Below are 13,396 nucleotides of genomic sequence, written 5' to 3' on the forward strand. Positions count from 1 at the left end.
AAACCATCGGAAGGGCCAACTCTAATTAAGTGTTTCTATTCTTTCGCCTCCTATCCTTGGTTTTACTTTTCCATATTCTTTTCTGGCCACTCGAACGGAAACTCACCCGTAATGTGTGGATGCTAAATATGTTCATCGCATCGGCGTACCGCTAACTACACGGTTTTTTCTCCTTTCTCCTAACTCAATTACACGCGAGGATGTATTTGTGTCTCCCTTTTATATCCCCTCTGGGCTTCTACTCCTTCCCTTGGTTTCATTTGCACTGCTTTATTCGTGGCACCTGTACTTTGCTGGATCCGTTTTCCGGTTCCGTAACGAACGTCCATATGAATGGGTACAATATCGAACCGACACCGAACAATTCCAACTGTTCCGCCCTCCCCCCGTGTGCGCAGGTTCGCTGGAGGAGCAGGAGTTTTTCGGCGAAGTGCTGCTGGGCATCAAGCAGGTCATCCAGACGCATATGAAGGAGATACAGGTGAAGTTTCAGGACGAGTTCTTTAACCTGGAGCTGGAGGTAAAGAAGCGGGACGACATCATATCAAAACTGCAGAATCGCATCCTGGAGCTGGAGGCTGAGCAGCAGGGACTGGTGGGATTACAAGTGCAACTGCCACCGGAACAGGGTGATACGCCTTACCGCAAGTCCGGATCATCTGGATCTGGCAGTACCGGGTCGTCTAACGAGTTGCCGTTCATGGTGAGTACCAATCGCACTGAAGCATTAAACCAAACTTTCCAACCAATCCGACTCATTTTTCCATTGTAGCGAGGTGACTCTCTGGACACCATTTTTGCCTCCTCTCCACACTCCGACTCGGATGCACCGCGACAACCGAAAACACGTAGCAGAAAGCCTCGTACATCACCACGCCATCGGCAGCTACGCAATCGTCCCACCTGGGACGAATCTACCGATCAGGATAGTTTTGAACGTAAAGATTCGCCACCGCTTGGTGTACGCCAACTGGCCGGAAATGGTTCTTCTGGGCCACCACCTCCGGTCCCACCGCGACGACTGTCCGCCACAGCAACGTCTACCACCACCGCCGTCACGATGTCCTCCACCACGGACCGTATCCGCAGTCCGTACCGAGATTTGGTCATTTCCGAACTCACGGGCAACATCATCTCGGACAGTGTGATCGTGAACATTGAGGCCACGTCCAGCTCGCAGTCAGAATCGCAGTCCGAAACCGATCAACCGTTCGGTGAGGGGAACGAGGATGAGGAAGAGGAAGACGATGAGAATGGTGAAGCGAGACAGCTTATGAGACACGGCCGTCCTCGGAGGCGTCCCACGGAAGATGATGATGAGGATGACGTTGGTGAGGATGAGGATGAGGATTGCGACGATGAGGCGGATCTCGGCGAGGAGCTAGAAGGTGAACTGGAGCAGGAAGCCGACGAAGAGGAAGAGGCTGGCAATGAAGAGGAAGAACAAGAAGAAGAAGAGCAGGAAGAAGAGCAGGAGGAAGAAGACGATGAGGAGGAGGAGGAGGAAGAGCTCAATCACAACGACTGGGAGGTGCGAATGTTGGCGGCGGAACTGAAAAAGCGCGAAAGCATCAGCACCGACTTTCCGACCGAATTGGAGGGTGGCGATGGGTTGGTACGCCGCCGTAGCCACCGTAAGCGTAGCGACACCGATACGGACGGTAGCGATGGTACGGAGCGGGACGCATTCGGGCGGCCCCGTGCCGCCAGCCTCGATCAGCACAATCTGCAGCGGCGGGCCGCCTTTGGACGGGCGGGACGGGCACCTACGATTGCGGGCCCACCGTCGACGAGCGGTCCCAGTGCGTCCCGGTCACGGGGCGGCCTCTTTAAGGCGTTGAGCTTCGACCGCGACAAAGATCGTCTCTGAGAATTAAGGCTTCACTGTGAGGTGTGCATGTTCACGAGCATCACCAAGGTCGTCGTAATCGAGTGGCACGGTAACGGTGCTAACGAAGCTACCGGTCGCCACACATTGACCAAACCGAGCGTCTACCGGATCGCGTGAGGCGCGCAACAATTAACACTGTACCGTACGCGCAATAGTAACCAAAAAAAAAAACAAAACCCTTCCCAAACGATCCATGCTGGTGCTTCCATCGGCTCGGTAGTGAGATTAACGTAACGCAATTGGCAATTTGTTTAGCAATCGTTGAGCTGAATACAGCCTCGTACCCATTCCCGTCCAGAGCAATGCATAGCATGTTGTTTCACGTTTGTGTTGTTTAGGTTACCGTACTAGGTTACATACCCCATGCCATGCTCCTGTGGAAGCGTAGACACATTACAAGGAGGCGTAGAACTATATAGGCAACTCGTTGAGCTTACGGGCAAAGAAAATACACTTACACGGCACGCTTTCCGTAGCAACATTTCGTAGAGTTGACGCATCTGCCGTGCTCTTTAACGAGTTAAAATAAATCTAGCACAAAGCAAACCGATCAACCGGCGTACGTGATTTCCCAACTGCAAGCGAACACTTCATTTCCCAAGCGTGATCGATCGTTACGTTCCAATTTGGTGTAGCCTTATTTCAGTTGAAGTAAGACCGTTTACGTTGATGTAGGGTTAAGCATTATTTTACCTATAGTGTAACTAGCGACAAACTATTGTAATTCGATCAACATTTCAATTGTGATGTCCGACACACCCCATGATACGATGTCTTATAGCGGAAAAAACATTAAATCAAACTTACTGATGAGACACACACTGCAGGCGTTACAATACACTTCAATAGTTCAGGTTCGTTACAAGCCGCAAACATTACTAAACAAAACCAAACTAGATCCACATGACACAGAGTTTAACGTAAGATTAGAGAGTGGGAAATTAGTGGGTTTGTATTATAGTGAGGGTAACTCGGTGCGCTACGGCGTACACCAGGGCGCGATGGACCTAATGTAGAAAAAAGTTAACGCAAAGAATGCATGCGGAATGGGACGTAGTGAAGCTTAACATTATAATACGAAAAACAAATCGACCAACAGCACTTTTCATCGTTTAGTCTAGGAATGCAAGAATGTGAGCATGAACAGGTGAATCGAATTTTCCGGACATGTTCCTGAACCGTCGTTTTTTACCCTTAACCAGTTCGAGTACACAACAAACAAGGCAAGTACGTTAGCCATGGAATCAAACGATGAGATTGTTGCAGTTAAATAATTTTCTGAAATAGTTTTTTTTTTTCAAAGTGAAAATAATAGTAGATTTTTTTTATCTGTTGTTACAGTATGTTAAATGCGTTCGAAAATTTCTTACGAGTAATCACTTTTTTAATTCTACCAAAGTACCAAACATGAACTACGAGCGTACGAATGACGATGTTGTGTGAAGATAGGAAAACACTAGTGTAGTTGAATATTATACTGTTAAAAAGAAATGATAAATAGCACTTTAACTTTGCCAATTAGCAAAATCACACCGACACTAAAACACACAAAAACACTCACAAACACATACATATGATTGAAATGCTAGAAAGGTGATGATAGAAAGGATATAATCGCATACTCATTTAGACAGTATAACAAAATAGTAGATATATTGATCCTGATCGCAACAAGACCAAAATCAAACCGCAGGATCAACTGAGTCCCAACAAAACAAACAAACAAACAAAAAGAAAAACAAATACAAAAACATATTTAAGTGATGACGCTATAGCGAAGGGTATAGAAATAACATAAAACAAACCAAACAAACAAACAAAACATGAAAAATGAAGTTAAGCAGGACTAGTAAACCAAACATCAATAGCTTTAGTTTAACTGGTTTAGCAACAGATGGAAACTGTGATCTGATTATGTCTTATCACACATTGCACACATTGATTTTTGGTAATTGTGTGTTAGTTTTGCTAGAATTTACGTACATTTCGTTAGATTAATAAATTTGTTCAGTAAAAAATTTTTGGTTGTTTTTTTTTGTAAAGTTGGTGCGAGCATCATAACCATTTCGATTACACATTTCCATGCAAACCAGTTGCCATCTTTTGCTAAATTTGTTATGCCTCTTAATACATAAGGTAACGATTTGTACTTGGTAGTACTTTTAAAAAAAATTAACTAAACCACATCCTCCGGCAGCTGGGTTCGATTCAAAGTGCGCGAATAGGCAAAAAAATAGGAAACTGTGACAACACTAGGTGGCGTGGTAACACACACTACATTTAAGCCCGAGTGTGTAAAAGCATTTGCACACTTTTACTAGGCTGGAGGTATTACAAGGCAGATATGTAAGAACAAAAAAAAACCAGAAGTTTAAAACCAAAAACAACAACCAATTGAAGGAGAACGAGAGAACAATAAAGAGACCACTGTTTTACCCTTAGCATCATGGCACATAGAACGAAACAAAAAAAAAACAAAACTATAATGTTTATAACTCAAAGTGATTTGAACATTACAAAACTATGTAAAAACCATACAAAACAAAACAAAACACAAATAAAAACCAAATTCCTGAAACAAGAGTCGGATACGTTGAAAAAACGGTTGGATGGGTTTGATTTATTCAAAATGTGTGTTCTATTTTAGTACGCTTGAAAGAACTACAATGGGACCGGTGGGTGAGATTCATTTGTTTACCAGAAGAATAAAATAATTATAATTCAAATTGGTAATAAACGCGTCACGCGAGAAATTAAATTGAAATGTTTCCCCAGCCCTTCCAGCCGTCCGTTACGTTTGTGGTAGCGACCTTCTTTCGCGCCCTCGCACGCGTATCACACGTACCTACGTACGAGTGCAATCTGCAAATCCCATTAATTATTGATCGGTGAATAATACTAAAAACTAAAATTAAGTCCCTTTTGAGCAGTGCAACTATAATCAATCGATTCTGGCAAGGCACTGGAAACAGTTTAATGCAGCGAAACGGCCTATTCCACCCCGTGACAAATGATCATTGCAATCAGTTCGGGCATTTTAATTACGACCCCGGCCGCCCTAGTGTTATCTCCACCAGTGTGGAGCGATTTATCGTTGGGGAATTGTAATCGGTTGACCGCATAATGCAGTTATTGGTTTCGTTCATATTTTACATACGTTCACCGCTGCTGTAACGCAAGTGTCGTTGGGCATGGCAAGGAAAATGAGATAAAAAGCAAGCAATTTATGAGTCACAAATTTTCCTACCTTTGCCAATTATTGAATGTTCGATTATGGGGTCGAAAATTTTCCACCTCCCACAATGCACTACATTGCAGCCAATGACCTCCGGGGTGACAACCTAGAACTTTTTGATCATCCTCATAGAACAGTTCCAACACTTGGCTTACTGCTAGTATGACCAGATTCTACCACTAGAGCGACCTGCAGATCGTAATCAGCATAAATATTATCATCACCATAAACAGATGTTTCCCTCCCTGTGCGGTACTGCCCCACCGGCTAAACTCGCTGGTCGAAAAAATGTCGAAGAGACGGCCATGTTACCGACCCGAATAGGGCTACGTCCTTGGCAAGGTTGGGCGGAGGAAAGTCTACTCGCATGTTGCAAGTTTCCTCGTCTTCAGGGCCATTTTTTCCTTCTCCTTCGGCATGCCCACGAATGGTTATGAATTATTCAACGCACAGTGCGTACACATACGCTTTAATTATGAGCTGCTGGATCACTTGGTCCGACCTCCGCTGCGGTAGGAATAGTTGTTGCTATAAACTGCACTTTACAAAGGCCACATCCAAGATGTGAGAGGTTGGATATCCCTTCGCATCCCTTCGCATCCAGCTGCCGATGGAGAGTGTACCGTTCCAATCGCTCCATCCCGTGGAAAGGTAATAAATTCACTGAACTTTTAATTAATCGAACATGTTGCCCGACAATCCCTCGTGTCTCGGGCGAGAAACGACGCTTTAGCAACGAACTGGCCAATCAAACAGCGGGCTACAGCGGGCTACCTAGCTAACCCGTTCATCACTGATTTGATTAATAATACATGCCACGATGATTGGGCGAACGCGACTGGTGAAGGATTTTTCCATCTCACGGTGAAAAGTATGGATGGAAAAAATTGTCACCAAACGACCGTCCAGTCACCGAGGTTCGACCCTGAAAAGAAAAATACGACGAAACATGGCAGAGAAAAACTGCAGCAGATCAAGTTTTTCATCCCAGCTTCCAGTGCAGCAACCATCCAGGGCAGCGGGCAAGTGCGTCGACAGCTCGATGCTGACGGACAGCTCGCTACCGGTGTTCAGCATCACTCCGGGCGCCCTTTTTCGCATTTGATTGGTCGAACCTTGAATTCTCGAACCGTGTCTGCACTTGCTGGCTTAGCAACCCGGCGGCGGCGTCCTGTGACACAATGTCGGTTAATCGTCGTGCGTTGTGATAATTAAATTGCTCGTTTATCAATATACATACGTGGCCGGTGGCTATGTTACGCGTACGTTTTGCAAACGGAGTGCAAAGTTTATGAACACCTGCGTGACATTCATTTCTATAAAGTAGTTTTTAAATTGTTTAACACCCTCCCACGGTCTCGCACACGGTTGCGAAATCGCGTGGTCGGGACGTGATGATGAATGGTATGCACTTTTCTCCAGCAGAGCTTCCATCCATTGTGGAAGTTTGCTTATTAGTGTAAAATATCCATCGACATGGGAACGGTACAATGTTGCTATCAATTGCTATCAGTCCGCATTTTCCATTCATATGCGAAAACCCGATCCGAGGCAGAGGGAATCAAAATAAAATCAGGATGAGTTAATAAATTCCACTTTAAATGCTTGATCCTTAACACCACCAAAGGTATTGGACAAAAAAAATAAAACAATTTACCAACCAAGCTTATTCCCTCCCAGCAAGACCAGCAGTACGTTCGGAGTGATTTATTCGATCATTTCACTGGCACTGGAACTTGGGAACCTTCCACCGAGCCCACCACCAGCACTTTCTGCCGTAAGTACAAGCCAAAAACGAAGAAAAGCTATATTCCCTTCATCACGGCCTAACGACGAACGTTGGACGTCGTTCGTCAAACCGTTGATGAGCTCCACAAGCATTTGCCGTGATCTTCAGCGAGTAGCAGGACAAACAAAAAAGCTGATCCACAACCACCACACACGAGTGCCGAAGCAATTTAAACTGAACGTTCAAACCAGTTTCCCGATCGACAGTTTGAACCAAGTGCGAGTAAACATAAATTGCACTGATTGCGATGCAATGTCGTTGCTTCCCAAGACCGCCCAGCAAAAATTTGACTCGCCGGGCATTTCATGGACCCGATTTCGAAGGCACCTTAATGCTTACCAGCGCACTATCATTATACTTCATTATTAAATTCATCACATGGTGCGCCATATGAATACACGGGAAACATGGTACATCGTTCGGCTCGACTCGATGGTTCGACGATGTGCGAACAGGTTTTATGCATCTTTTTCTGTTTTATGGATGCATTTTGGATGGTTGGAATGTATTTCATTAGTCCATTACTCAGCTCCCATTCTATGTCATTCTAGTGCTAGATTTTTATTATTGTGTCTTGCATGGAAATTGAAGAAAGGAAGTAATAAACTCGACCTCTTAAATGAATGTTTCAACGATGCTTGATGCACCAAACAATTATTGTAAAATGACTTTATACACATAAAAACCACTTATGCAGCACTGTTGATACTTTGTCTTGATCTGATTGTCTTGATAGGAATCAGATTCATTAATTGCATACGCAATGAATTCTATAAATTTGGTTCTCATTTTACTGCTACTACATAAACATACAACAAATAGATTTGAATTTTGTTATCATTTTGCATTTTTGATTAATTGGATTCACTAATATTCATTTATTAAATATTTTAAAGTTTGGGAGGATGTGTAGTTGATTAAATATCTAAAGAATAGACAATGTACGTTGTCTGCCAAATGCATAAAATCTTGAAAGCGAAATCAACTAACTAGCAACACATTGATCTGGTGACTTTGACGATCGAACAATTGCGAACACTAATACAAATTACAATTTTTACAAACATACAACATGAATCGTACAATAAACATTGACCAGTTACATTCATTAAACATCGTTTTCTCATGCTGTCTTCTGTGCAAACCACATCCGATCCAGATCCGTTCACAGCAGCACCGTACGCAGCAAAGCGAACGAGCGACCGAATGCAAACACCTTGTTAACTGTAATTAAAATTAAATTATAGAAATTTTCTCTCCACCAGAATGTGCGGCAAAAATGAATTATGATTCTTATTTAATGAACGCCAGGACGCCCGTGGAACTCACGAACCGTTGATCTTCAGCCGGGTACGGGACGACCCACAAGGCACGAGTGGATTGTTCGCTGTAGGACGGTAAAACTATTAACCAGCGTTCCTTTCGCATGACAATTGGCATGTCAGTTGGAAACCGAAGTGGCGTCGAGTGACGATTACCCCCGGACGATGATCAGGACCGGACGGGATGTCTGGAATCGTCCAGAACCGGAGCACGATTTTGCTCCCGTCAGACCAGCTGAGGAATGTGCCGGACGGAGAAAACGCAAGACAAGATGGCGGGAACTGTGGAAGCAACTGTCTTGACGGATCGCTCAGTATGACCGGGGCCATTATTTACACTCACTTATTTATGGCCGATTGACTTAACCTAGCCCTAGAATCACTTGGGAACTGCGATGGTGCATCACTTTTTCATTTCTTCTTAGCTCCTCTCCTGCAGGCAATGATAATAGAAGTGGTGGAAAAAGGTGCAAGACAAAACCATCCTTCTGTCCGTGAACTAGCGAAACTAAGACAAAAACTGCCAGTTCTCGCTTGGGTTCGCAAATAAGCACAAGCTAATTGAAAATTCTCGTTGCACTTAGCGTGGTTTGGTGTTTTTTTGTAAAGATGTGTGGAGACATAAGATAGAAATGATGTACTGAGCTGAATAAATATATTTTCTATATATTGTTGAATATTTACTAAAGATTGGTATCCTAAGAAAATATTTTCCATTTTCTTCATGAATGCAACTTATTATCTGCAAAATTATATTTTAATATTATAACCCCGATATACATTAAGTGGAGGAAATAGAAAGTTCCTAATCTTGGGCATAAGTATAATCCGAAATGCTCCAATTTATACAAATTCTAAACTAAGTAAGTTAAAGTTATCCTATTTCAGAGCATTTTATTTCACTACCCTTCTACGTCTGATGAGCCGTTTTTCCTTTCGGTGTTAATGCAAATAAGTTTTACACTAGCTTATCAAACACTTGGCATTGGCCTGTTTGCCCGTTTTGTAACAGCTACCGCGTACATGTCTTATCATCAGCATCATCGACACACAACAAATTCCATCGGAAGCGGTTGACATAGCCGTCCTTTTGCATGCCATCTGTGATACCATCGGCCGGTATATGGCGTAATTCCCGTTCCAATTCCCCCCGGTCACAAGCTTATCGAACGGACTGATCGATCTCATCCGGTCGGTTCGATCGCAGCACAAATGGCACGATGCGAACGGAGAAAGGGTTCGGCACGACATTGATGGTGACATTCTCGAACAAGTAGCGACCAGTGCAGTCCGTCAATGTAGCCGAAGAGGAAGGACACTTGTAATCGACACATCGCTAAACATACGCAGCAAACCTTGCTAACGTCCATACGCGTACCCGAATGTGGACATGGGGCCCGAGAACCAACATGGTGCGGCTACAAAATAGGGGAAGCCTAAAGTAACACTACATAAGAACTTGTCCAACCGCTCCGGGATGGAAATGTTTGCTTCTGTGTACACACACACACACAGAAGATTTACACAAGCTCCCACAAGCGAGCGGTGAAAAACAAAGTATCCTTGATGGACGCGCTTCTCCAGAGTCGTCGATCGATCGATAGCAGTCGATCGACAAGGGACGATGATTTATAAGGAATAATTTTAATTAATCACCATTTCAGGCTTCGGCATCGGAACGCGTCGCGCGAACGTTCAGCGCGTTTGACCCCACCATGGCGATAAAGCTCCCATGAAGGTACGGTCAACTTCCAAGAAGTTATCCTCGGCCCGTTCCCAATCCAGGCTCTTTCCAGTGTGCTCGGTGTGCCATACGCGAAATCCCGCCGCACACAAACCTGTCCGGCCGGTCCGGTTACTGACCATATCGGGACCCAGCAGCAGCAGCAGTCGCTCGGGATGTCCGGGACGTGGCTGCTACAACCAAACCATAAATAATACATGTCGTTTGCTTTGGACAGAAATTGCGCCAACATTACGACGCGCTTGGACGCGCAAATACCTACGGGTACGGCGATCCATAGATCGATCGTGCGGTTCCGTTTTGGTGCTGGCTGGAAGGCGTTCGTTCAGGAGGGTCGATACGTCAAGCGGACAACATTCTGATGACGAACGAACTTGGATTCTTGGCCGGATAGACATCCACTGTTGCGCGCTCCATCTCTGGGAGTCTGGAAAGTTTGGAACGCACTGTGTGGCTACGTGCCACAATGCTGCAGCATCGCACCCGGGGTATTGTTGGCTTATGGATGAAAACCGCCAAGGACTAGTTGCAAGGTCCAACCCTGACAGTGGACATACCGAGAATTAAACACTTTGATGACAAAACCAGTTCCCGACTCACGGATGTTAAAATTTGCAGAAATTGCAATGTTTTTATTTCATCAGTTCTACGCCAAATTTGTGCAAAAAATCTATTTATTTGTAAAAAAACAATATTTATATTCAATTGATTCTTGTATTTCTAGTATGGTTTAGTAACTGTACCTGCATTCTGATTTTTCTCACTTCTCAAATAGCCTTTCCCCTCAAGAAACTTAGAAACACCCCAGCCTGCATATAAGACATCGACCAAAAGATCAACGATCCCAGCATATGGAAACACTGATAAATGGCAGGCAATAATAGGGCTCCACAGCTTCGGCCACAAATGCAATCATGATAAAGAGCTTAAACTTTATAGCAAACGTGCGAGCAGCTAGAATAGAATGTCAGGAACCTGTTTTCATGCATCTTAAGATAATAAAATAACCGTTGTTAACTCCAACGCACATTCGCTTGGGTAATTCCTGGAAGGCAGAATAGGAAGAATAAATGATCCTGGGAGTAGTTTTATCGAAACCCTCATAGCAATCGAAGGGTGTGAAAATAAAAGAAGCTAAAGTACGCCGCACTTTTGGGATGTGTTGCCACACATTCTTTGTCCTGATGGTCCTGAGGTCCTTCAACACTAAAGACTACTAAAGCGAGCATATTAAAATTATCATTTAAAACAGCCCCACTGGTGCTAAGATGAAATTAATTATATTCTGACCCGCTTGCACCGGGCTCTGACATCGTTGCATTGTAATAAAAAAAAACTTCTATTGCACTGTTTGCTTCAGTCCCAATGCCGCTGCCACGCACATTAACGGATTCCGGTTTGACGACACCATTATGCGGAGTGGCTCGGAAGATTTCTATCCGATGGGAACGCGAGTAATACCCCATGGTACCGGTTGATCGGTGCTGTCGTCCGTGCTTAAAACAAGAACATTTGCCCGTTTTGCTCACCGGTCGTACGGAGGGAAGCTGTTAGATGAGTGCAACTATGCCAAACATCCAACGGTAATGTCAATAACTGTACCTACGGGAAACTCACCCCTAATTCCACCACCACACACACTGGCTGTATGGTGTGGCGTGTCTCGGGCTGCCTAACGCATAACTACGAAGCTTTCATTACCGTAAGACAACGGATGACGGCGTGCCTAATCTTTCACTTTACGGAAATGTCAGTTCGGGAAGGAAAAAAAACCAACCTTGCGTTACAATTCCTTGCGAAAAAAATTTATAATACAAAATATAATTTATTTATTAAGTTTTAGAGAGAAGGCTACACGCTTATATTATTTAGTTTTCCTTTATTTATTTATAACAAACTTCCTTTTGTCTTTTCCGGCTGTAACTTGAACTCTTCCCTTCAATTACTTCGGCCCTCTAAAGCCTCCCCCGATTATGATTAACACTTCTTTTCTGGGGTTGAGAATTTTAAATCAACGCACGTACCCTTTTCGGTTTGTTCTGCTGTGTTCAGCTTGCCTGTGATGTTATCGCCAATCCCCCTGTTTGCTGTCAGGCGGTACGTCACCATTTTCTAATTTTTCGTTCTTTTGGTTTTTTGTTTTGTTGGTTTCCACTTGCTGCTCCCAACTTCTCCCCGTCCCGTACCCGTTGTGTTTGTCGTGTTTCATTAATGCTTAATTTGCTCGTCCTTATTCAGCACCTAGTCCATGCCCGCCGGTTTTACCCTATCAACGGGACCGTTTGGGGGAAACGTCGAGTTTCCCGCCTTTCGTCGCAAGACGATATTGGCACGTTTGTGGTTTGGGGGGGGGTTAGGTGATGAATGCGAACATGTCATAAGTGCACATGTAGACACTGCACTTATGTTGCACTTCATTCCACATGCCAGTATTTCTGGCCCTAAAAAATTGCACCATTTTTCTTTTTTGCAATGGTTTTGTGGCAAATGTTTTACCCTCCCGGTTTATTTTTTTTGTTTCGATTTGATCGTCTTTCTTAGGGTGTTCAAGCGTTCCCCCCATACGCGAGAATAGAAGATGGAGCTGACGCTTTCAAGTTTTACATTTGGAAAAACAAACGAACAACATTTCGATGAGTTGTTTTAATTATTCAAAGACAATTCATTGCAAATCAAACGTTAATTTAAATTAAAGCTGAATGTTTGCATTAAACCATGCGGTTGTTTCCACAGCAACGCGGTAGTGCATCTCGGGGAAAAAGACGAGAAACCGCTCCCGTAGTGAGAAATCTTCTCACTTCTCACATGTCCCTCTCTCTCTTTCGTTCTCGCATTCTCATCGCTCACGCGATTTTGCGGTGCGAAAGGTTTTCGCGTTCGTTTAATTCCAAGCGCGAAAGGTACACACCGTGTGGTTCACGGTTTCGATCGCGGGTTTTGTACTGTTGTACGGCCGCTGATTGAAAAGTGGATAGCAAAGTTTACTTTACTTTGCTTCTTGCTGCACGAAGAAGGGAGATGACAGAAGAGAGAAAAAAAAACCCCCGAAACACAACATGAACCGTACGCGCGCGCTTCCATAGCTCCTCGCCATTATTCTTTCACTTGTTTCAATGGAATGGTATATATCCACCAAACGCGTTCCGTTCGTATTCTTCCGTCACAAACGATCTGACGCTCTGCGTCGTCTGGTTTTGCATGGTCAAAATGTCGCGCGCACCGTCGCGACAAGGACGGAACTGAAAAACAATAAGAAAAACACGAGAGGAGAAAAAAAACACACATGCTGCAGACACAAAGCGAACGCCGACGAATTGCTGCCCCGAGTCTCGCCCGCGTGTTGATCTGCTGGGGTAAAGTACTGGAGGGAGAGGGGGGGTTGGGGAGAGGGAGGAGGATAAGGGTTTGTCGACGT

The 13,396-nt window shown here is 44.3% G+C and overlaps 1 protein-coding gene across 12 annotated transcripts in view; it reads left to right on the plus strand.

Annotated features, from left to right (window-relative positions):
• The window catches only part of LOC125762567 (uncharacterized), an 88,975-nt gene extending 84,454 nt beyond the window's left edge, over window positions 1-4,521 (plus strand). For all 12 annotated transcript variants that reach the window (XM_049424790.1, XM_049424798.1, XM_049424793.1 and 9 more), the window contains 2 exons: window positions 399-703; window positions 773-4,521. In XM_049424790.1, coding sequence (XP_049280747.1) covers window positions 399-703; window positions 773-1,870 — 1,403 coding nt within the window. In that variant the 3' untranslated portion in view covers window positions 1,871-4,521. The remainder of the gene's footprint in view (window positions 1-398; window positions 704-772) is intronic.
• Window positions 4,522-13,396: the final 8,875 nt, after the last annotated feature.

This window comes from Anopheles funestus, chromosome 2RL (assembly GCF_943734845.2).
Source record: "Anopheles funestus chromosome 2RL, idAnoFuneDA-416_04, whole genome shotgun sequence".
Lineage (NCBI taxonomy): Eukaryota > Metazoa > Arthropoda > Insecta > Diptera > Culicidae > Anopheles > Anopheles funestus.